This window comes from Tachyglossus aculeatus, chromosome X2, assembly GCF_015852505.1.
Source record: "Tachyglossus aculeatus isolate mTacAcu1 chromosome X2, mTacAcu1.pri, whole genome shotgun sequence".
NCBI lineage: Eukaryota > Metazoa > Chordata > Mammalia > Monotremata > Tachyglossidae > Tachyglossus > Tachyglossus aculeatus.
Genome location: NC_052100.1, coordinates 29,541,938 through 29,565,929, shown reverse-complemented (window position 1 = coordinate 29,565,929; position 23,992 = coordinate 29,541,938). Strand labels below are relative to the sequence as shown.

Here is a 23,992-nt window from a genome sequence, read left to right as displayed (position 1 = left end):
CTTAGAACCGTGCTTTGCACATAGTAAGCGTTTAACAAATACCCTCATCATTATTATTATTCCCTGCTTAGATCCGTGCTTTGCACATAGTAAGCGCTTAACAAATACCATCATCATCATTATTATTCCCTGCTTAGAACCGTGCTTTGCACATAGTAAGCGCGTAACAAATACCCTCATCATTATTATTATTCTCTGCTTAGAACCGTGCTTTGCACATAGTAAGCGTTTAACAAATACCATCATCATCATTATTATTCCCTGCCTAGAACCGTGCTTTGCGCATAGTAAGCGTTTAACAAATACCATCATCATTATTATTATTCCCTGCTTAGAACCGTGCTTTGCGCATAATAAGCGTTTAACAAATACCCTCATCATTATTATTCTTCCCTGCTTAGAACCGTGCTCTGCACATAGTAAGCGTTTAACAAATACCATTATTATTATTATTATTATTATTATTATTATTATTATTCCCTGCCCAAACCGAGATTACAGTCTAGAGGACGAGCGCACAACCTCGACGGGACCGGGAAATAAGCCTGCAGTCCAAGCAAAGCCGTAAATGTGGAATGAAACATTTATTACCCGCAGACACGTGGGGCTTCTCTACTGAGACTCTGTTAGAGACACATACACGCGTACACTTCTGGTTTGGGAAAGAAGGGCGGCCCGCTTGCCTCGGTGCCCACTGTTGGGTAGGGACCATCTCTATGTTGCCAACTTGTCCTTCCCAAGCGCTTAGTACAGTGCTCTGCACACAGTAAGCGCTCAATAAATACAACTGATTGATCGATCGGTCCGTACGGGTTTCCAGATATCTTGGGTCCATATGGGCTTTCCTTGGGCCGCCCCGGGACCTTGATTCGGCCTTCCCGGGCCCGTGATTCAGCTGCCGGTGAGCGATTCCAGGAATCCCGCCCAAGGGCCGGGAATAATCTTGGCAGAGCGGAGAGAGCGGGAAAAAGGGTTGGGGTGGGGAGGTGTGCTTCCCGATTTGGACCCTCCGGGCAGGGAGAGCTCTGCTCCAGGCCGAAAGACGGACCTGGGTTGGCTCGGGGACTTGGGCGACCCGAATCCGGCTTCCAGGGCATTGGGGAAGGGGAAGAGGAGGAAAGATGACGGCGTCTTTTCCGGCTCGGGGGCGGGTTGGGGCTTCGACGGGGGGCTCTTCGGCCCTCTGCTTCCCGTGGCCACCGGCCACCGTGCGGACGGTAGCCCGGGAGGCCGGCCGCTCGCACGCTACTCACAAACACAGATGAGCTCCAGGCCGGTCCACACCCGGGCGTTGAGTTGGCCATCCGGGCCCCCGTCCGTCGGGCTACTACGGACGCGGGCGGGCTACCGAAGCGGGCGACATTCCCGCTGACGCCCCTACAGCCCCCCGTAGCAGACGTACTTGACCTCCAGGTATTCGTCCAGCCCGTATTTGGAGCCCTCTCGCCCCAGGCCCGACTGCTTGACACCCCCGAAGGGGCACTCCACCGCCGACAGGAGCCCCTCGTTGACGCCCACCATGCCGACTTCCAGCTGCTCGGCCACGCGCCAGATCTGGGCCGGGTCCTGGGAGTAGAAATAACCTGCCCCGGGGCGGGAAGATGGGTTTGGGGAGGGCGGGGGGCCCGCACGGACGGACCCCCCTCCTCCCCGGCCTCCCTTGACTAGACTGTGAGCCCACTGTTGGGCAGGGACCGTCTCTATATGTTGCCGATTTGGACTTCCCAAGCGCTTAGTACAGTGCTCTGCACACAGTAAGCGCTCAATAAATACGACTGATGATGATTAAGCGCTTAGTACAGTGCTCTGCACACAGTAAGCGCTCAATAAATATGATTGATGATGATGATGATGACTAACAGGCCGCACGGGGCATGCCGGATTTCTACTCCAATCCAGCCTCCAAACTTCATTCCCCTAATCCTAACCTGCTCGCTATTCATTCATTCATTCAGTGGTGGGCAGAGCACTGTACTAAGCGCTCGGGAAGTCCAAGTCGGCAACACATAGAGACGGTCCCTCCCTAACAGTGGGCTCACAGTCTAGAATCCCTCCATCTCGTCTACGTGGCCACCCACCTCCTTCCTCTAGCCCTCATATCCGACCGACCGTCTCCTCATCCCATCTCCTCTGAGAATAATAATGATAATAATAATAATGATGGCATTTATTAAGCGCTTACTATGTGCCAAGCACTGTTCTAAGTGCTGGGGAGGTTACAAGGTGATCAGGTTGTCCCACGGGGGGCTCACGGCCTCCATCCCCATTTTCCATCTGAGGTCACTGAGGCCCAGAGAAGTGAAGTGACTTGCCCAAAGTCACCCAGCTGGCAACTGGCGGAGCCGGGATTTGAACCCACGACCTCTGACTCCAGAGCCCAGGCTCTTTCCACTGAGCCACGCTGCTTCTTCTTCTGTACTCTCCCAAGAGCTCAGTACAGCGCTCTGCACACAGGAAGCGCTCATTCATTCATTCAATCGTATTTATTGAGCGCTTACTGTGTGCAGAGCACTGTACTAAGCGCTTAGCACTGTACTGAGTGACGAGTAAGGCCAAAAAAGGGTGTCTCTGAACGGGGCACTTACCCGCGAGGCCCACGTCGGCCGCGTTGGCTATGGCCAGGGCCTCCTCCTCTGTATCGAACCTGCTGGGCAGAGAGATGGGGGTCCCAGTTGGCAGGGTGGTCTCCCGTGCCCTGGGAGACCTCTATTCCCAAAGCCCCCTAATAATAATAATAATAATGGTATTTGTTAAGCGCTTACTATGTGCCAGGCACTGTTCTAAGCGCTGGGGAGGGGATACAAGGTCATCAGGGTGTCCCACGGGGGGCTCACAGTCCCCATCCCCATTTTTCCGGAGGAGGTAACTGAGGCACGGAGAAGTTTAGGTGCTTCAGGCCCCTTGGGTCCCCAATCCATGTGGGCAAGGAATGTGTCTTATTTATTGTTCTATTGTACTCTCCCAAGCGCTTAGGACAGTGCTTTGCACAATAAATATGATTGAATGAACGAACGCTTCCCGTTCAACTCATCCAAGCCCCGCAGTGAGCGTGCGCCAACCCCCAAGGCACCTGTTGCCAACCCCCAAGCGCTTAGTACAGTGCTCTGCACACAGTAAGCGCTCCTTAAATACGATTGAATGAATAATAATGGTATTTGTTAAGCGCTTACTATGTGCCAGGCACTGTTCTAAGCGCTGGGGAGGGGATACAAGGTCATCAGGGTGTCCCACGGGGGGCTCACAATCTCCATCCCCATTTTTCCGGAGGAGGTAACTGAGGCACGGAGAAGTTTAGGTGCTTCAGGCCCCTTGGGTCCCCAATCCATGTGGGCAAGGAATGTGTCTTATTTATTGTTCTATTGTACTCTCCCAAGCGCTTAGGACAGTGCTTTGCACAATAAATATGATTGAATGAACGAACGCTTCCCGTTCAACTCATCCAAGCCCCGCAGTGAGCGTGCGCCAACCCCCAAGGCACCTGTTGCCAACCCCCAAGCGCTTAGTACAGTGCTCTGCACACAGTAAGCGCTCTTTAAATACGATTGAATGAATAATAATGGTATTTGTTAAGCGCTTACTATGTGCCAGGCACTGTTCTAAGCGCTGGGGAGGGGATACAAGGTCATCAGGGTGTCCCACGGGGGGCTCACAATCTCCATCCCCATTTTTCCGGAGGAGGTAACTGAGGCACGGAGAAGTTTAGGTGCTTCAGGCCCCTTGGGTCCCCAATCCATGTGGGCAAGGAATGTGTCTTATTTATTGTTCTATTGTACTCTCCCAAGCGCTTAGGACAGTGCTTTGCACAATAAATATGATTGAATGAACGAACGCTTCCCGTTCAACTCATCCAAGCCCCGCAGTGAGCGTGCGCCAACCCCCAAGGCACCTGTTGCCAACCCCCAAGCGCTTAGTACAGTGCTCTGCACACAGTAAGCGCTCTTTAAATACGATTGAATGAATAATAATGGTATTTGTTACGCGCTTACTATGTGCCAGGCACTGTTCTAAGCGCTGGGGAGGGGATACAAGGTCATCAGGGTGTCCCACGGGGGGCTCACAGTCCCCATCCCCATTTTTCCGGAGGAGGTAACTGAGGCACGGAGAAGTTTAGGTGCTTCAGGCCCCTTGGGTCCCCAATCCATGTGGGCAAGGAATGTGTCTTATTTATTGTTCTATTGTACTCTCCCAAGCGCTTAGGACAGTGCTTTGCACAATAAATATGATTGAATGAACGAACGCTTCCCGTTCAACTCATCCAAGCCCCGCAGTGAGCGTGCGCCAACCCCCAAGGCACCTGTTGCCAACCCCCAAGCGCTTAGTACAGTGCTCTGCACACAGTAAGCGCTCTTTAAATACGATTGAATGAATAATAATGGTATTTGTTAAGCGCTTACTATGTGCCAGGCACTGTTCTAAGCGCTGGGGAGGGGATACAAGGTCATCAGGGTGTCCCACGGGGGGCTCACAGTCCCCATCCCCATTTTTCCGGAGGAGGTAACTGAGGCACGGAGAAGTTTAGGTGCTTCAGGCCCCTTGGGTCCCCAATCCATGTGGGCAAGGAATGTGTCTTATTTATTGTTCTATTGTACTCTCCCAAGCGCTTAGTACAGTGCTTTGCACAATAAATATGATTGAATGAACGAACGCTTCCCGTTCAAGTCATCCAACCCCCGCAGTGAGCGTGCGCCAACCCCCAAGGCACCTGTTGCCAACCCCCAAGCGCCTAGTACGCTTAGCTAAGCGCTTAGAGTATTTATTATTCTATTTATACATATTTATTTTATTTTGTTAATGTCTTGTTTTGTTGTCCGTCTCCCCCTTCTAGACTGTGAGCCCGCTGTCGGGTAGGGACCGGCTCTATATGTCGACGACTTGTACTTTCCAAGCGCCTAGTTCAGTGCTCTGCACACAGTAAGCGCTCCATAAATACGATTGAAGGAATGAAAATGGATTTTTGTTGTGATAATGGCACTGTTCTGAGCGCTGGGGGAGATACAAGGTCATCAGGCTGCCCCGCGTGTCTCGCTTCCCTCGCCCCCCGCGTTCTTACTTGATGACCGGAGCCAGGGGGCCGAACGTCTCTTCGCGGGAGCAGAGCATGTCGGTGGAGACGTCGCTGAGGACGGTGGGCTCGTAGAAGTTTCCCCCGGACTCGTGGCGCTTCCCCCCGGTCACGAGCGTGGCCCCTTTGGACAGCGCGTCTCGCACGTGCTTCTCCACCTGCGGGAGTTGGATGGCCGCCTTGGAGTCCCGGGATGCCGCCCCATCCAGAGCTTGCTCATCTCCTCTCCCTCTCCAAGGAAGCCCTCCAAGTCAGGGTCATCTTTCCGAGAGGAAAAAGGCCGGAGCGAAGGACCACCAGAATCCCCGTTTCCTCGCCCGGGCTCACGTTCTCCATCGCCCCTGGACTCACGGTGGAAGAATTCACTTTATTTTCTGGTTTCTAATCCATCAATCAATCAATCAGTCGTATTTATTGAGCGCTTAGCGCTCAATAAATACGACTGATTGATTGATTGCACAGCACTGTACTAAGCGCTTGGGAAGTCCAAGTTGGCCACATATAGAGACGGTCCCTACCCAACAGTCTAGAAGGGGGAGACAGACAACAAAACAAAACATGTTAACAAAATAAAATAAATAGAATAGATATGTACAAGTAAAATAAATGGAGTGATAAATACGTACAAACGTATATACGGGAATAGACAGGAATCCCACCGGTCTTTCCCCCTGCAGGGTTTGGAGAAGGAGCTGAGCCCCAGGTGCCCCCGTTTTAGGAATGACCTCCGAGAGACCCTCACGGATTCATTCAATTCAATCGTATTTATTCAGTCATTCATTCATTCAATCGCATTTACTGAGCGCTTACTGTGTGCAGAGCACTGTAGTAAGCGCTTGGGAAGTCCAAGTTGGCAACACACAGAGACGGTCCCTACCCAACAGCGGGCTCACAGTCTAGAAGGGGGAGACGGAGAACAAAACCAAACATGTTAACAAAATAAAATAAATAGAATAGATATGTACAAGTAAAATAAATGAATAAATAGAGTAATAAATACGTACAAACATATATACAGGAATATACAGGAATCCCACCGGTCTTTCCCCCTGCAGGGTTTGGAGAAGGAGCTGAGCCCCAGGTGCCCGTTTTAGGAATGACCTCCGAGAGACCCTCACGGATTCCTTCAATCGTATTTATTCAGTCATTCAATCACATTTATTGTATTTATTCAGTCATTCAATCACATTTATTGTATTTATTCATTCATTCATTCAATCACATTTATTGAGCGCTTACTGTGCTCAGAGCACTGGACTAAGCGCTTGGGAAGTCCAAGTTGGCCACATATAGAGACAGTCCCTACCCAACAGTGGGCTCACAGTCTAGAAGGGGGAGACGGACAACAAAACAAGACATATTAACAAAATAAAATGGAATAAATATGTATAAATAAATAGGGTAATAAATACGTACAAACATATATGCAGGTGCTGTGGGGAGGGGAAGGAGGTAAGGCGGCGGGGATGGGGAGGGGGCTCAATCATTCATTCATTCAATCGCATTTATTGAGCGCTTACGGTGTGCAGAGCACTGGACTAAGCGCTTGGGAAGTACAAGTTGGCCACATCTAGAGACGGTCCCTACCCAACAGCGGGCTCACAGTCTAGAAGATAATAATAATATATAATAATAATAACGGATAATAATGATAATAATAATAATAATGGTATTTATTAAGCGCTTACCATGTGCAAAGCACTGTTCTAAGCACTGGGGGGATACAAGGTAATCAGGTTGTCCCACGGGGGCTCACAGTCTTAATCCCCATTTTACAGATGAGGTAACTGAGGCACAGAGAAGTGAAGTGACTTGCCCAAAGTCACACAGCTGACAATTGGCGGAGTTGGGATTTGAACCCCTGACCTCTGACTCCAAAGCCTGGGCTCTTTCCACTGAGCCACGCTGCTTCCCTGATAAATGATGGCATTTATTAAGCGCTTACTATGTGCCAAGCACTGTTCTAAGCGCTGGGTAGGATACAAGATTACCAGGTGGTCCCACGTGGGGCTCACACTTAACTTCTCTGTGCCTCAGTTCCCTCATCTGCAAAATGGGGATGAAGACTGTGAGCCCCCTGTGGGAGAACCTGATCACCCTGTAACCTCCCCAGCGCTTTGCACATACTAAGTGCTTTATATATATATATATATATATATATATATAATGGCATTTATTAAGTGCCATTTATATATATATATATTTATAAATATATATATATTTATATATATAATGACATTTATTAAGTGCTTACTATGTGCAAAGCACTGTTCTAAGTGCTGAACAGTGCTTAATAAATGCCATTATTATTATTATTATTATTATTATTAATCCCCATTTGACAGATGAGGTCACAGAGGCCTAGAGAAGGGAAGTGACTCGTCCAAAACCACCCAGCTGGCGGAGCCGGGATTTGAACCCATGACCTCTGGCTCCAAAGCCCGGGCCCTTTCCACCGAGCCACGCGGCTTGCCCCGGGGCCAACACCCCCTTACCTTTTCCACGGCTTTTTCATTAATGAGCGGTCCCTGAGTGGTGGCCTCGTCGAATCCGCTGCCCACGCGCAGCTGGGCCTTCATCGCTCCGGAAAGCTTTCCCACGAAGGCGTCGTGGATCCCCTTCTGGACCAGGAAGTGGTTGGGGCAGACGCAGGTCTGAACGGAGGCGACGGAACAGAAGAGAAATCTCATTTTCTCCGTGCAAGCTCATTGTGGGATGGGAATGTATCCGTTATATGGCTATATTGGACTCTCCCAAGCGCTTACTACAGCGCTCCGCAGGCAGGAAGCGCTCGGTAAATACGACTGACAACAAGATCACTGTACTTCCCAAGCGCTTAGTACAGTGCTCTGCACATAGTAAGCGCTCAATAAATACGATTGATGATGATGATGAAGATCACCTTCAGCCCCGCTCAGGGCGTCTGCCCTCCCTCCCTTTGGTTTGGGGGTCTTAACCCCAAAATACCCTTGTGCCTGGGCATCCCTGAATTGGCCCCTGAAGTACAATAATAATAATAATAATAATGATGATAGCATTTATTAAGCGCTTACTATGTGCCAAGCACTGTTCTAAGCGCTGGGGAGGTTACAAGGTGATCAGGTCGTCCCACGGGGGGCTCACAGTCTTCATCCCCATTTTACAGATCCCCCTCCTTCCTCTCCCCCTCCTCCCCCTCTCCGCCTTCCCTCCTTCCCTTCCCCACAGCACCTGTATATATGGATATAAGTTTGTACGGATTTATTACTCTATTTATTTATTTATTTTACTTGTACATATCTATTCTCTTTATTTTATTTTGTTATTATCATCATCATCATCATCATCAATCGCATTTATTGAGCGCTTACTGTGTGCAGAGCACTGTACTAAGCGCTTGGGAAGTACAAATTGGCAACATATAGAGACAGTCCCTAACCAACAGTGGGCTCACAGTCTAAAAGGGGGGGACAAAACCAGACTAACAAAATAAAATAAATAGAATAGATATGCACAAGCAAAATAAATAAATAAATAAATAAATAGAGTAATAAATATGTACAAACATATATACATATATACATATAAACATGTCTTGTTTTGTTCTCTGTCTCCCCCTTCTAGACTGTGAGCCCGCCATTGGGCAGGGACCATCTCTCTATGTTGCCAACTTGAACTTCCCAAGCGCCTAGTCCAGTGCTCTGCGCACAGTAAGCGCTCAATAAATACGATTGATTGATCGATGGATTGATGGATTGAACTGACCTGGCCCGAGTTGCGAAACTTGGCTGCCAGGGCTCCGGCCACGGCCTGGTCCACGTCGGCGCTGTCGAAGACGATGAAGGGGGCCAGGCCTCCCAACTCCATGGACACCTTCTTCACCGAGTCGGCCGCGTAGCGCAACAGGATCTGCGGGAATCGACCGGCCACCTCGTCTCCGGACGAGCTGGCGGCTTTCCCGACCACCCCCGGGCCCCAGGCGGAGTGGGATCAGCTCAGATCACTACCTAAAATTCATTCATCCGTATTTATGTTGCCAACTTGTACTTCCCAAGCACTTAGTACAGTGCTCTGCACACAGTAAGCGCTCAATAAATGCGATTGATTGACTGATTAGCTCTCTTCCTCCCTTCAAGGCCCTGCTGAGAGCTCACCTCCTCAAGGAGGCCTTCTCAGACTGAGCCCCTTCCTTCCTCTCCCCCTCATCCCCCTTTCCATCCCCCCCATCTTACCTCCTTCCCTTCCCCACAGCACCTGTATATATGTCTGTACATATTTATTACTCTATTTATTTTACTTGTACATATCTATTCTATTTATTTTATTTTGTTAGTGTGTTTGGTTTTGTTCTCTGTCTCCCCCTTTTAGACTGTGAGCCCACTGTTGGGTAGGGACTGTCTCTATATGTTGCCAATTTGTACTTCCCAAGCGCTTAGTACAGTGCTCTGCACATAGTAAGCGCTCAATAAATACGATTGATGATGATGATGATGATGATTGAGCGCTTACTGTGTGCCTCTAGGGCACTGTACTAGGAGAAGCAGCGTGGCTCAGTGGAAAGAGCCCGGGTTTTGGAGTCGGGGGCCGGGGGGTTCAAATCCCGGCTCCGCCACTCGTCAGCTGTGTGACTTTGAGCAAGTCGCTTCACTTCTCTGGGCCTCAGTTCCCTCATCTGGAAAATGGGGATGAAGACTGGGAGCCCCCCAGTGGGACAACCTGATCACCTTGGAACCTCTCCAGCGCTTAGAACAGTGCTTTGCACATAGCAAGCGCTTCATAAATGCCATCATCATTATTATTATTACAAGTTAATCAGACTGGACCCAGTCCCTGTCCCATACGGGCCTCACAATCCTGATCCCCATTTTACAGGTGAGGGAACTGAAACCCAGAGAAGTGAAGCGACTGGCCCAAGGTCACCCAGCAGGGGTTAAAATCCCGGGTCCTTCCAGATCCCAGGCCCGAGCTCGATCCGTCGGGCCACACTGCTTCTCTCGGCGGCCAGGCGTCAAGCGGCACATCCCGGAAACAAACCCGTCGGGCTCCTTTCCCGTTCCGGGGCCCCGTACCTTTCCTGTCGCCGTGGAGCCGGTGAAGGAGATCTTGGCCACCAGCGGGTGGGTACAGAGGGCCTCTCCGACTTCCTTGGCCTTCGGCCGAGAGCAGGGAATGACGTTGAACACTCCAGCCGGGATCCCTGCCTGGCTGGCCAGCTGGAACCAGAAGCGGGGTCGGAGAGGGAAGGAGTCAGTCCACTGAGGCCGGAGATTCTGCCTTCCTAGGCCTCCCGCCCCATCTTCCCTCCCTCCGGACAATCTTCCGGCGCGCAGAATTCCTGTGTTTGGAGAACGGACGACCTCATCCCTCTCCTTTCCCCCTTCTCCGGACCCCAAACTGACTTCCTCACGTGGAGGGAGAGAGGACAGAGTGGACAGGGCAGTTTTATTGGATCCTCCCAGGGGCCTGGGCCCGGCCTGACCTTTGGCCTTCTCCTATCAATCAATCGATCGCATTTATTGAACGCTTACTGTGTGCTGAGCACTGTACTAAGCGCTTGGGAAGTACAAGTTGGCAACATCTAGAGACGGTCCCTACCCAACAGTGGGCTCAATGATAAGGATGGTATTTGTTATAATAATAATCATGATGGCACTTAGTAAGCGCTTACTATGTGCCAAGCACTGTTCTAAGCACTGGGGGGGGTTACAAGGTGATCAGGTTGTCCCTCGGGGGGCTCACAGTCTTCATCCCCATTTTACAGATGAGGTCACTGTGACCCAGAGAAGTGAAGTGACTTGCCGAAAGTCACACAGCTGACCGCTGGTGGAGCCGGGATTCGAACCCATGACCTCTGACTCCAAAGCCCGGGCTCTTTCCACTGAGCCACGCGGCTTCTCTTCTTTCCTCCCTGGGGCCGGGCCCGGCCTGGCCCTTGGCTTTCTCCTAATCAATCAATCGTATTTACTGAGCGCTTACTGTGTGCAGAGCACTGTACTAAGCGCTTGGGAAGTACAAGTTGGCAACATATAGAGACAGTCCCTACCCAACGGTGGGCTCACAGTCTAAAAGGCGGAGACAGAGAATAAAACCAAACATACTAACAAAATAAAATAAATAGAATAGATATGTACAAGGAAAATAAATAAATAAATAGAGTAATAAATATGTACAAACATATATACATATATACAGGTATATACAGGTAAAATGGGGATGAAGACTGTGAGCACCCCGTGGGACAACCTGATCACCTTGTAACCTCCCCAGGGCTTAGAACAGTGCTTTGCACACAGTAAGCGCTTAATAAATGCTATCATTATTATTATTATTATTATTCTAGTCCTGGCTCTGCTACTTGTCTGCTGGGTGACCTTGGGGGAGTCACTTCACTGCTCTGGGCCTCAGTTACCTCATCTGAAAAATGCGGATTAAGACTGTGAGCCCCATGTGGGGCAGGGACTGTCCAACTTCCTTCCTTCCTTCATTCATTCATATCGTATTTATTGAATGCTTACTGTGTGCACAGCATTGTACTAAGCGCTTGGGAAGTACAAGTTGGCAACTTGATTAGCTTGTATCTGCCCCGGCGCTTAGAACGGTGCCTGGCACACAGTAAATACTCAACAAATACCACGCAAAAACGAAACAAAACGAAACCTCCCCACCATTCCACCGCTCCTTTCCACCTCTGGAAAGGTGTCGCGGTGAACAGGCAGAACAAATCTCGAACTTTGACCCCACGGGCCCCGTGTTAAAGGAGGACTAAGGTCCAGGAAGCCGGAAAAACGAAACAAAACCAAACCTCCCCACCATCCCGCCGCTCCTTCCCACCTCTAGGAAAGGTGTCGTGGTGAACAGGCAGAACAAATCTCGAATTTTGACCCCACGGGCCCTGTGTTAAAGGAGTACTAAGGTCCAGGAAGCCAGAAAAACGAAATAAAACCAAACCTCCCCACCATTCCGCCACTCTTTTCCACCTCTAGGAAAGGTGTCGCGGTGAACAGGCAGAGCAAATCTCGAATTTTGACCCCACGGGCCCTGTGTTAAAGGAGAACTAAGGTCCAGAAAGCCGGAAAAACGAAACAAAACCAAACCTCCCCACCATTCTGCTGCTCCTTTCCACCTTTAGGAAAGGTGTCGTGGTGAACAGGCAGAACAAATTTCTAATTTTGACCCCACAGGCCCTGTGTTAAAGGAGGACTAAGGTCCAGAAAGCTGGAGAAACGAAACAAAACCAAACCTCCCCACCATTCTGCTGCTCCTTTCCACCTCTAGGAAAGGAGTCGTGGTGAACAGGCAGAACAAATTTCGAATTTTGACCCCACAGGCCCTGTGTTAAAGGAGGACTAAGGTTCAGGAAGCTGGAAAAACGAAACAAAACCAAACCTCCCCACCATTCCACCGCTCCTTTCTACCTCTGGAAAGGTGTCACTTTGAACAGGTAGAACAGATCTAGAACTTTGACCCCACGGACCCTGTGTTAAAGGAGGACTAAGGTCCAGGAAGCTGGAAAAACAAAACAAAACAAAACCTCCCCACGATTCTGCCGCTCCTTTCCACCTCTGGAAAGGTGTTGCGGTGAACAGGCAGAACAAATCTCGAATTTTGACCCCACGGGCCCTGTGTTAAAGGAGTACTAAGGTCCAGGAAGCCAGAAAAACGAAATAAAACCAAACCTCCCCACCATTCCGCCACTCTTTTCCACCTCTAGGAAAGGTGTCGCGGTGAACAGGCAGAGCAAATCTCGAATTTTGACCCCACGGGCCCTGTGTTAAAGGAGAACTAAGGTCCAGAAAGCCGGAAAAACGAAACAAAACCAAACCTCCCCACCATTCTGCTGCTCCTTTCCACCTTTAGGAAAGGTGTCGTGGTGAACAGGCAGAACAAATTTCTAATTTTGACCCCACAGGCCCTGGGTTAAAGGAGGACTAAGGTTCAGGAAGCTGGAAAAACGAAACAAAACCAAACCTCCCCACCATTCCACCGCTCCTTTCTACCTCTGGAAAGGTGTTGCGGTGAACAGGCAGAACAAATCTCGAATTTTGACCTCATGGGCCCTGTGTTAAAGGAGGACTAAGGTCCAGGAAGCCGGAAAAATGAAACAAAACCAAACCTCCCCACCATTCTGCCTCTCCTTTCTACCTCTGGAAAGGTGTCACTGTGAACAGGCGGAACAAATCTCAAACTTTGACCCCACGGACCCTGTGTTAAAGGAGGACTAAGGTCCAGAAAGCCGGAAAAACGAAACAAAACCAAACCTCCCCACCATTCTGCTGCTCCTTTCCACCTTTAGGAAAGGTGTCGTGGTGAACAGGCAGAACAAATCTCGAACTTTGACCCCACGGGCCCCGTGTTAAAGGAGGACTAAGGTCCAGGAAGCCGGAAAAACGAAACAAAACCAAACCTCCCCACCATCCCGCCGCTCCTTCCCACCTCTAGGAAAGGTGTCGTGGTGAACAGGCAGAACAAATCTCGAATTTTGACCCCATGGGCCCTGTGTTAAAGGAGGACTAAGGTCCAGGAAGCCGGAAAAATGAAACAAAACCAAACCTCCCCACCATTCTGCCACTTCTTTCCACCTCTGGAAAGGTGTCACTTTGAACAGGTAGAACAGATCTAGAACTTTGACCCCACGGACCCTGTGTTAAAGGAGGACTAAGGTCCAGGAAGCAGGAAAAACAAAACAAAACAAAACCTCCCCACGATTCTGCCGCTCCTTTCCACCTCTGGAAAGGTGTTGCGGTGAACAGGCAGAACAAATCTCGAATTTTGACCCCACGGGCCCTGTGTTAAAGGAGTACTAAGGTCCAGGAAGCCAGAAAAACGAAATAAAACCAAACCTCCCCACCATTCCGCCACTCTTTTCCACCTCTAGGAAAGGTGTCGCGGTGAACAGGCAGAGCAAATCTCGAATTTTGACCCCACGGGCCCTGTGTTAAAGGAGAACTAAGGTCCAGAAAGCCGGAAAAACGAAACAAAACCAAACCTCCCCACCATTCCGCTGCTCCTTTCCACCTTTAGGAAAGGTGTCGTGGTGAACAGGCAGAACAAATTTCTAATTTTGACCCCACGGGCCCTGTGTTAAAGGAGAACTAAGGTCCAGGAAGCCGGAAAAATGAAACAAAACCAAACCTCCCCACCATTCCGCCGCTCCTTCCCACCTCTGGAAAGGTGTTGCGGTGAACAGGCAGAGCAAATCTCGAATTTTGACCCCAGGGGTCCTGAGTTAAAGAAGGACTAAGGTCCAGGAAGCAAAAGAATAGATTAAGGCCCGCAAAACCAGAACCAAAATGTCTCTCCAGGCCTGCCGCTCTGGTTGCTTCACCGGAGGCTAACGCGAGCCCCGGGGGAACTGAGTCGACGCAATCCAGTGGTAAATCTGGAGAGCGCTTACGGCGTGCAGAGCCCTGGGCCTTGGAAACCCCATAAATTGCTCTGGGGCCGGAATAAGTGTCACTCATCCTTTTCCAGAGATTTCCCCTCGGTGAAAGAGAAACACGAATCCACCGGATGGCCGTGCTCCAAAGCTGCTGTCCACGCGGGGCAAGAAGAGGCCCGGCGGAAAAGCGGGAGGCTCCTTCTCGCCCCGCGTTTTTGGGCCGGGACGGGGGGACTCACCTCGGCGAGGGCCAGGGCCGACAGAGGGGTGTCTTCCGCGGGTTTGACCACCACGGTGCAGCCGGCGGCCAACGCCGCGCCCACCTTCCGCGTGATCATGGCGCTCGGGAAGTTCCACTGGTCCCGGGGGAGAGGAAAGAGGCGTCACACGGAAATCCCAGGGAAACGTCGGGGGAGGAAGAGCTCGGCCGGACGGCACCGGGAAGCAAAACCCTCCGGGAGGGGAGACCGATCCCCACGGGTCGAATCCAGCCAGGGGGGAGAGGGGAGCTCAATCAATCAATCAATCAATCAATCGTATTTATTGAGCGCTTACTATGTGCAGAGTACTGTACTAAGCGCTTGGGAAGTACAAATTGGCAACTCATAGAGACAGTCCCTACCCAACAGTGGGCTCACAGTCTAAAAGGGGGAGACAGAGAACAGAACCAAACATACCAACAAAATAAAATAAATAGGATAGAAATGTACAAGTAAAATAAATAAATAGAGTAATAAATATGTAGAACCATATATACATATATACAGGTGCTGTGGGGAAGGGAAGAAGGTAAGATGGGGGGATGGAGAGGGGGACGAGGGGGAGAGGAAGGAAATTAGGAAGCTCAATTAGGGGTGACTATGATTTCTGGGGACCCGTGTTCTGGGGAGTCACAGACGGTGAAACCCCAAACTACAGCCTGTGTTCTCGTTCCGTCCCATTCCTCTCTCCAATCTGCCTTTCCTTTACGGCCCGCAGGCTCCAGACCCCGGTGCGGCCTGCGCGTTCTGCACAAACGTAATATTTTCCCTGAGCTTGAAAGCAAGGCCCTAAAAGCCCGATCACGAAGGCGTATCCTCCCAGAGACCGGTCCACGGAATACTCTTCCCGAACCACAGTTAAGAACTTCCCTTCCTCATCGGCAGAGCCGACCCCACCGCGACTGTCGCTGGGAAATTCCCCACAGCAAGGAAAGGTGACGGTTGAAGGGGAGCGTGTCCACTGACCGGGGTGATGATCGCCGCCACCCCAACAGGCTGCTTCAGCACCAAATTCCGCCTGTTCTGGGCCGGGGTGGAGATGATGTCGCCGTAAATGCGACGAGCCTCCTCGCTAAACCACTCCAGGAACTGGGCGGCATAAAGAACTTCTCCGTGGGCCTCTTTGAGAGGTTTTCCCTGGAATTAAACCGGAAGGGGCGATGAAGAAGGAGCGATGAAAGATGTCTTTGCGAGTCTTGACTTTTTTTAAAAAAATAAAATGGATATTGTTCATGTATATACACACACGCTCGTGGATTTAAAAAGGTTTGGGTTCTAGTCCCAGGCTGGTCTCTGAGTCGCTTCACCTCTCTAGGCCTCAGTTTTCCGATCTGTAAAGCGAGGAGAATCCTGCCTCATAGGGATGGGGCGAGGATACGGTAAGCAGTGGAAAAACACTTGGGAAAAATAAAAGCATTCTACATAAAACGAGGTATTATTAACGTCTCCTGTTTTTCAGAGCTCCTTGGTTTCTTGAGGAAAAAGCTATTTTTGTCTCCCCACATCTTGTAGGTGGAAGGGAAATCCCCACTGCACCCCAGCTTCCCACCAAGACGCTACACCCCGGGATCCGAGTTTTCAAATGGGCTTGCTGTGTGACCTTGGGTGAGTCGCTTCACCGCTCTAGGCCTCAGTTTCCCGATCTGTAAAGTGAGGAGAATCCTGCCTCACAGGGATGTGGCGAGGATACGGCAAGGGGTGGAAAAACACTTGGGAAAAATAAAAGCACGCTCCCTAAAACGAGGTATTAATAACGTCTTCTGTTTTTCAGAGCTCCTTGGTTTCTTGAGGAAAAAGCTATTTTAGTCTCCCCAAATCTTGTAGGTGGAAGGGAAATCCCCACTGCACCCCAGCTTCCCACCAAGACGCTACACCCCGGGATCCGAGTTTTCAAATGGGCTTGCTGTGTGACCTTAGGTGAGTCGCTTCACCTCTCTAGGCCTCAGTTTCCCGATCTGTAAAGTGAGGAGAATCCTGCCTCACAGGGATGTGGCGAGGATACGGCAAGGGGTGGAAAAACACTTGGGAAAAATAAAAGCACGCTCCCTAAAACGAGGTATTAATAACGTCTTCTGTTTTTCAGAGCTCCTTGGTTTCTTGAGGAAAAAGCTATTTTAGTCTCCCCAAATCTTGTAGGTGGAAGGGAAATCCCCACTGCACCCCAGCTTCCCACCAAGAAGCTACACCCCGGGATCCGAGTTTTCAAATGGGCTTGCTGTGTGACCTTAGGTGAGTCGCTTCACCTCTCCAGGCCTCAGTTTCCCGATCTGTAAAGTGAGGAGAATCCTGCCTCAGAGGGATGTGGCGAGGATACAAAAAGCCATGTAAAAACACTTGGGAAAAATAAAAGCGAAATGGGAAAAATGAAATCCCCACTAAGAAGCTACACCCTGGAATCCGAGTTTTAAAATGGGGTTGGCAACGGATCCAGGAAAGAAGTGACTCTGAGAAGCCCGTCCGTGGTCCCCTTTTTTGCTATTTTGTTTTCCCTGATTATCTTGCCTTGATGATTTTATAATTTAGTGCTGCTTTGCATGTCACTGTTGTTATTCTTCCCTGGCTTTGTTCATCCCCATTTAGGTGGTGAACCCAGTTTGGGCCCGGGTACAGTCTTATATTTAACCCACGGGATAAATGTATCGAAATTCAGAGTTTATAACCTTATATTTACCCCATGGAGTAAGCACTTAATAAACACCACTGTCATTACCATTACTGCCCATCTGAGTCAGGACAATCATTCATCATTGGTAGGTGAACTGCAGAGTGGGTAAAATAACAATAATAATAATAATAATGTTGGCATTTGTTAAGCGCTTACTATGTGCAAAGCACTGTTCTAAGCACTGGGGGGGATACAAAGTGATCAGGTTGTCCCACGTGGGGCTCACAGTCTTAATCCCCATTTTACAGATGAGGTAACTGAGGCTCAGAGAAATTAAGTGACTTGCCCAAGGTCACACAGCAGATATGTGGCAGAGCCGGGATTCGAACCCATGACCTCGGATTCCAAAGCCCGTGCTCTTTCCACTGAGCCACGCTGCTTGGGTCTAGGAATTATTATTATAATTATGGTATTTTTTAAGCGCTTACTCTGTGTCAAGCACTGGTTCTGAGCGCTGGGGTAGATAGATACTTCCCAAGCGCTTAGTACAGTGCTCTGCACACAGTAAGCGCTCAATAAATACAATTGAATGAATGAATGGATACAAGTTAATCAGTTTGGACACAGTCCCAGTCCCGTAGGAGCGGGGAACAGGCACGGAATCCCAATTTTTACAGTTAAAGAAACAAGGCACAGAGAAGTTAGGTGACTTCCCCAAGGTCACCCAGCCGGCAACTGGCAAGGCCGGGATTCGAACTCAGTTCCTTTGACTCCCGCTGCTTCTCCACATTGGTAAAAACTTGGTTTGGCTACAGGGAGTACTTGTCACTCATAAAGTTTTAACTGGATGGGAAAGGGGGGTCATGGAAACTGTTTTAATTTGATGCCGATCTCTTGGAAGATGCGATTCATTCATTCAATCGTATTTATTGAGCGCTCACTGTGTGCACAGCACTGTACTAAGCGCTTGGGAAGTACAAGTCGGCAACATATAGAGACGGTCCCTACCCAACAACGGGCTCACAGTCTAGAAGAGCTAGTAGGAAGCGATCGGGGAACCCTTTTTGGGAATATTTGTATGTTGGTCTCTTTGTTAGAGTGGAAGCCCCTTCCGGGCAGGGAACACGTCTTTCATTCACTCAATCGTATTTATTGAGCGCTTGCCGTGTGCAGAGCGCCGGACTAAGCTCTTGGAAAGCACAATTTGGCAACAGATAGAGAAGCAGCGGGGCTCAGTGGAAAGAGCCCGGGCTTTGGAGTCGGAGGTCATGGGTTCAAATCCCGCTCCGCCACTTAGCTGTGTGACTTTGGGCCAGTCAATTCCCTTCTCTGGGCCTCAGTTCCCTCATCTGGAAAATGGGGATTAAGACTGTAAGCCCCGCGTGGGACAACCTGATCACCTTGCAACCTCCCCAGCGCTTAGAACAGTGCTTTGCAATCAATCAATCAATCAATCGCATTTATTGAGCACTTACTATGTGCAGAGCACTGTACTAAGCGCTTGGGAAGTACAAATTGGCAACACATAGAGACAGTCCCTACCCAACAGTGGGCTCACAGTCTAAAAGGGGGAGACAGAGAACAAAACCAAACATACCAACAAAATAAAATAAATAGGATAGAAATGTACAAGCAAAATAGAGTAATAAATATGTGCAACCATATATACATATATACAGGTACATAGTACATAGTACTATGTGCTTACTGCACATAGTAAGCGCTTAATAAATGCCGTTATTATTATTATTATTATTATTATATAATCCCTACCCCACAACGGGGTCTAGAAGGGGGAGACAGACAACAAAGCAAAACCAATTTAATCTCCATTTTCCCCTCCCAGAGGCTCCGTCAGTGCGGCGCTACTTACGTTCTCGGCTGTGATGATCTTGGCAAGGTCATCTTTATTCTGGATCATTAAATCGAACCACCGGCGAAGTAATCGGCTTCTTTCCTGGAAGGAAATCACAGGTCAGGAGGCTGAAACCCCGTTGCCCTTTGAGGGTGGTGAGGACGCCCACAGATCAGCGCTTAGAACAGTGCCTGGCCCAACGACTCCTTCTCCTGCCCGGGCCGGTCTCTCCCCCCCAGAGACCCCTCCATCTCTCCTCCCAGAGACCCCTTTCCTATTTATCACACTGCCGTATCGCTGCATCGTCAATCAATCAATCAATCGTATTTATTGAGCGCTTACTGTGTGCAGAGCACTGGACTAAGCGCTTGGGAAGTCCAAGTTGGCAACATGTAGAGACAGTCCCTACCCAACAGTGGGCTCACAGTCTAAAAGGGGGAGACAGAGAACGAAACCAAACATACTAACAAAATAAAATAAATAGAATAGATATGGACAAGTCAAATAAATAAATAAATAAATAGAGTAATAAATATGTACAAACATATATACAGGTGCTGTGGGGAAGGGAAGGAGGTAAGATGGGGGGGATGGAGAGGGAGACGAGGGGGAGAGGAAGGAAGGGGCTCAGTCTGGGAAGGCTTCCTGGAGGAGGTGAGCTCTCAGTAGGGCCTTGAAGGGAGGAAGAGAGTGAGCTCATCGTCCTCTCCCAAGTGCTCAGTACAGTGCTGTGCACACAGTAGGTGCTTATTCAATCCGATTGAATGCAATATGAACGAGTCCTTCCATGGCAGAAACGTCTCTCCCCCCCAGAGACCCCTCCATCTCTCCCCCCAGAGACCCCTTTCCTATTGTCAAACGGCTGTATTGTCCTCTCCAAGCGCTCAGTACAGTGCAGCGCACACAGTAGGTGCCTATTAAATTCGACTGAATGAAATATGAACGAGTCCTGGTTCCCAGGCAGGTCCATCCATCCAGCAGAAACGTCTCTCCCCTCCAGAGACCCCTCCATCTCTCCCTCCAGAGACCCCTGACTGTCAAACGTCTGTACCGTTCTCTCCAAGCGCTCAGCACAGTGCTGCGCACACAGTAGGCCCTTATTCAATCTGATTGATTGCCATATGAACGACTCCTCCTGCTCGGGGCCGGTCCTTCCATCCAGCAGAAACATCTCTCCCCCAAGAGACCACTCCATTTCTTCCCCCCAGAGACCCCTGATTGTCAAACAGCTGTACTGTCCTCTCCAAGCGCTCAGCACAGTGCTGCACACACAGTAGGCCCTTATTCAATCCGATTTAATGAAATATGAACGAGTCCTGGTTCCCAGGCCGGTCCATCCATCTGGCAGAAACATCTCTCCCCCCCAGAGACCCCTCCATCTCTCCCCCCAGAGACCCCTGATTGTTAAACAGCTGTACTGTCCTCAAGTGCTCAGTACAGTGCTGCACACACAGTAGGCGCTTATTAAATCCAACTGAATGAAATATGAACAAGTCCTGGTTCCCAGGCCAGTCCATCCATCCAGCAGAAATGTCTCTCCCCCCAGAGACCGCTCCATCTCTCCCCCCCAGAGACCCCTGATTGTCAAACAGCTGTACTGTCCTCTCCAAGTGCTCAGTACAGTGCTGCACACACAGTAGGTGCTTATTAAATCCAATTGAATGAAATATGAACGAGTCCTGGTTCCCAGGCCGGTCCATCCATCCGGCAGAAACGTCTCTCCCTTCCAGAGACCCCTCCATCTCTCCCTCCAGAGACCCCTGATTGTCAAACGTCTGTACTGTCCTCTCCAAGCGCTCAGCACAGTGCTGCACACACAGTAGGCCCTTATTCAATCTGATTGATTGCCATATGAACGACTCCTCCTGCTCGGGGCCGGTCCTTCCATCCAGCAGAAACGTCTCTCCCCCCAGAGACCCCTGATTGTCAAACGGCCGTACTGTCCTCTCCAAGAGCTCAGCACAGTGCACACAGTAGGCCCTTATTAAACCCGATCGAATGAAATATGAATGAGTCCTGGTTCCCAGGCCGGTCCATCCATCCGGCAGAAACGTCTCTCCCCCAGAGACAGCTCCATCTCTCCCCCCCAGAGACCCCTGATTGTCAAACGGCCGTACTGTCCTCTCCAAGCGCTCAGCACAGTGCTGTGCACACAGTAGGCCCTTATTAAACCCGATCGAATGAAATATGAACGAGTCCTGGTTCCCAGGCCGGTCCATCCATCCGGCAGAAACGTCTCTCCCCCAGAGACAGCTCCATCTCTCCCCCCCAGAGACCCCTGATTGTCAAACGGCCGTACTGTCCTCTCCAAGCGCTCAGCACAGTGCTGTGCACACAGTAGGCCCTTATTAAACCCGATCGAATGAAATATGAACGAGTCCTGGTTCCCAGGCCGGTCCATCCATCCGGCAGAAACGTCTCTCCCCCCAGAGACCGCTCCATCTCTCCCCCCAGAGACCCCTTATTGTCAAACGGCCATACTGTCCTCTCCAAGCGCTCAGCACAGTGCTGCGCACACAGTAGGCGCTTATTAAACCCGATTGAATGAAATATGAACAATTCCTCCTGCTCGGGGCCGGTCCATCCATCCAGCAGAAACGTCTCCCCCCCCCCCTCAGAGACCGCTCCATCTCTCCCCCCCAGAGACCCCTGATTGTCAAACGGCCGTACTGCCCTCTCCAAGCGCTCGGCCCAGTGCTGCGCACACATTAAGCGCTTATTAAACCCGATTGAATGAAATATGAACGAGTCCTGGTTCCCAGGCCGGTCCATCCACCGGGCAGAAACGTCTCCCCCCCAGAGACCCCTGATTGTCAAACGGCTGTACTGTCCTCTCCAGGCGCTCAGCACAGCGCTGCTCACACAGTGGGCGCCCCACTGAAGGCATTACGAGCGGGTCCTTCCTTCCAAGGCCCCCTGCATCCCCCCACCACCACCGCCGGAGCCCCCTTTCCCGGGGGCGGGTGGCAGTGTCGACGGCTGGTGCTGGCCCAGGCGGTCAGCGCAGGGTCCCCCGGGGGCGTCTACGGCGTAGCCCCTGGCAGTCACCTGGGCGGATGCCCGGTGCCAGGCGGGCCGGGCCTGCCAGGCGGCGGTGACGGCGGCCCGGGCCTCGGCCGCCCCGCAGTCGGACACCCGGGCCAGGTGGGCACCGGTGCCCGGGGACAGCACGGGGAAAGTCGCCCGGGCCTGGGCAAGGTCAAAGGTCAAGGCCTGGTCAGCGGGCATCCACTGGCCCCCCACGAAGGGCCGGGTGCGCAGGAGGGCGGCGGGGAGGTGGGCCCCGCACAGCCCGCGGCTCGGAGGGCACCCAGGGGGGCACAGGGGAGCTGGGCACCAGGCCCACCCCCATGGAGGCCGCAGGGGCAACCTGCTCGCCATGGCCCGGCCCCCCAGGACCCCAGCAGCAGGCCCAGGACGGTGGACAAAGAAGGCCTCGGGCCTGGGCACCGACACCCGGGCGGAGGGAGGGCCGCTGGGCAGGGCTACTGCCAGCGGAGGCGGGGCTCGGATTGTACTAATAATGAGGAGGATGGCGTTCCTTAAGCGCTTACTAGGTGCGGAGCACTGTTCTAAAGGCTGGAATAATAACGGCATTTGATGATGATGATAATAATAATAATGATGTTGGTATTCGTCTTCACAGTCACAGTCTTCACCCCCATTTTATAATAATAATAATGATGATGGCGTTTCTTAAGCGCTTACTAGGTGCCAAGCGCTGTTCGAAGCGCTGGAATGATGATGGCACTTGTTAAGCGCTTCTTATAGGGGCCAAGCACTGGGGAGGTTGCAGGGTGATCAGGCGGTCCCCCTGGGGGGTCACAGTCTTCATCCCCGTTTTATAATCATAATAATGATGATGATGGCTTTTATTGAGCGATTACTAGGTGCCAAGCACTGTTCTAAAAGCTGGAATAATAACGGCATTTGATGATGATGATAATAATAATAATGATGTTGGTATTCGTCTTCACAGTCACAGTCTTCACCCCCATTTTATAATAATAATAATGATGATGGCGTTTCTTAAGCGCTTACTAGGTGCCAAGCGCTGTTCGAAGCGCTGGAATGATGATGGCACTTGTTAAGCGCTTCTTATAGGTGCCAAGCACTGGGGAGGTTGCAGGGTGATCAGGCGGTCCCCCTGGGGGGTCACAGTCTTCATCCCCGTTTTGTAATCATAATAATGATGATGATGGCTTTTATTGAGCGATTACTAGGTGCCAAGCACTGTTCTAAAAGCTGGAATAATAACGGCATTTGATGATGATGATAATAATAATAATGATGTTGGTATTCGTCTTCACAGTCACAGTCTTCACCCCCATTTTATAATAATAATAATGATGATGGCGTTTCTTAAGCGCTTACTAGGTGCCAAGCGCTGTTCGAAGCGCTGGAATGATGATGGCACTTGTTAAGCGCTTCTTATAGGGGCCAAGCACTGGGGAGGTTGCAGGGTGATCAGGCGGTCCCACTGGGGGGTCACAGTCTTCATCCCCGTTTTATAATAATAAGAATGATGATGGTGGCGTATATTAAGCGCTTACTAGGTGCCAAGCGCTGTTCGAAGCGCCGGGATGATGATGGCATTCGTTAAGCGCTTACTATAGGTACCAAGAACCGTTGGAAGCGCTGGGGAGGTTGCAGGGTGATCAGGCGGTCCCACTGGGGGATCACAGTCTTTATAATAATAATAATAATGGCCTTTATTAAGCGCTTACTAGGTGCCAAGCACTGTTGGAAGCGCTGGGGAGGTTGCAGGGTGATCAGGCTGTCCCACTGGGGGCTCACAGTCTTCATTTATAATAATAATGATGATGGCGTTTACTAAGCGCTTACTAGGTGC

General features: G+C 50.6%; 1 protein-coding gene across 1 annotated transcript; it reads right to left on the bottom strand.

Annotated features, from left to right (window-relative positions):
- Window positions 1-564: 564 nt before the first annotated feature.
- On the bottom strand, window positions 565-22,580 carry ALDH5A1 (aldehyde dehydrogenase 5 family member A1). Its single transcript, XM_038771012.1, has 10 exons — window positions 22,189-22,580; window positions 19,159-19,242; window positions 15,647-15,817; window positions 14,660-14,776; window positions 10,111-10,254; window positions 8,807-8,950; window positions 7,558-7,716; window positions 5,051-5,220; window positions 2,586-2,644; window positions 565-1,583 (listed from the first exon to the last, which is right to left on the bottom strand). Exons 1-10 carry the CDS (start codon window positions 22,519-22,521, stop codon window positions 1,378-1,380), a joined length of 1,587 nt encoding a protein of 528 aa, XP_038626940.1. The 5' UTR covers window positions 22,522-22,580; the 3' UTR covers window positions 565-1,377.
- Between the last annotated feature and the right edge of the window lie 1,412 nt (window positions 22,581-23,992).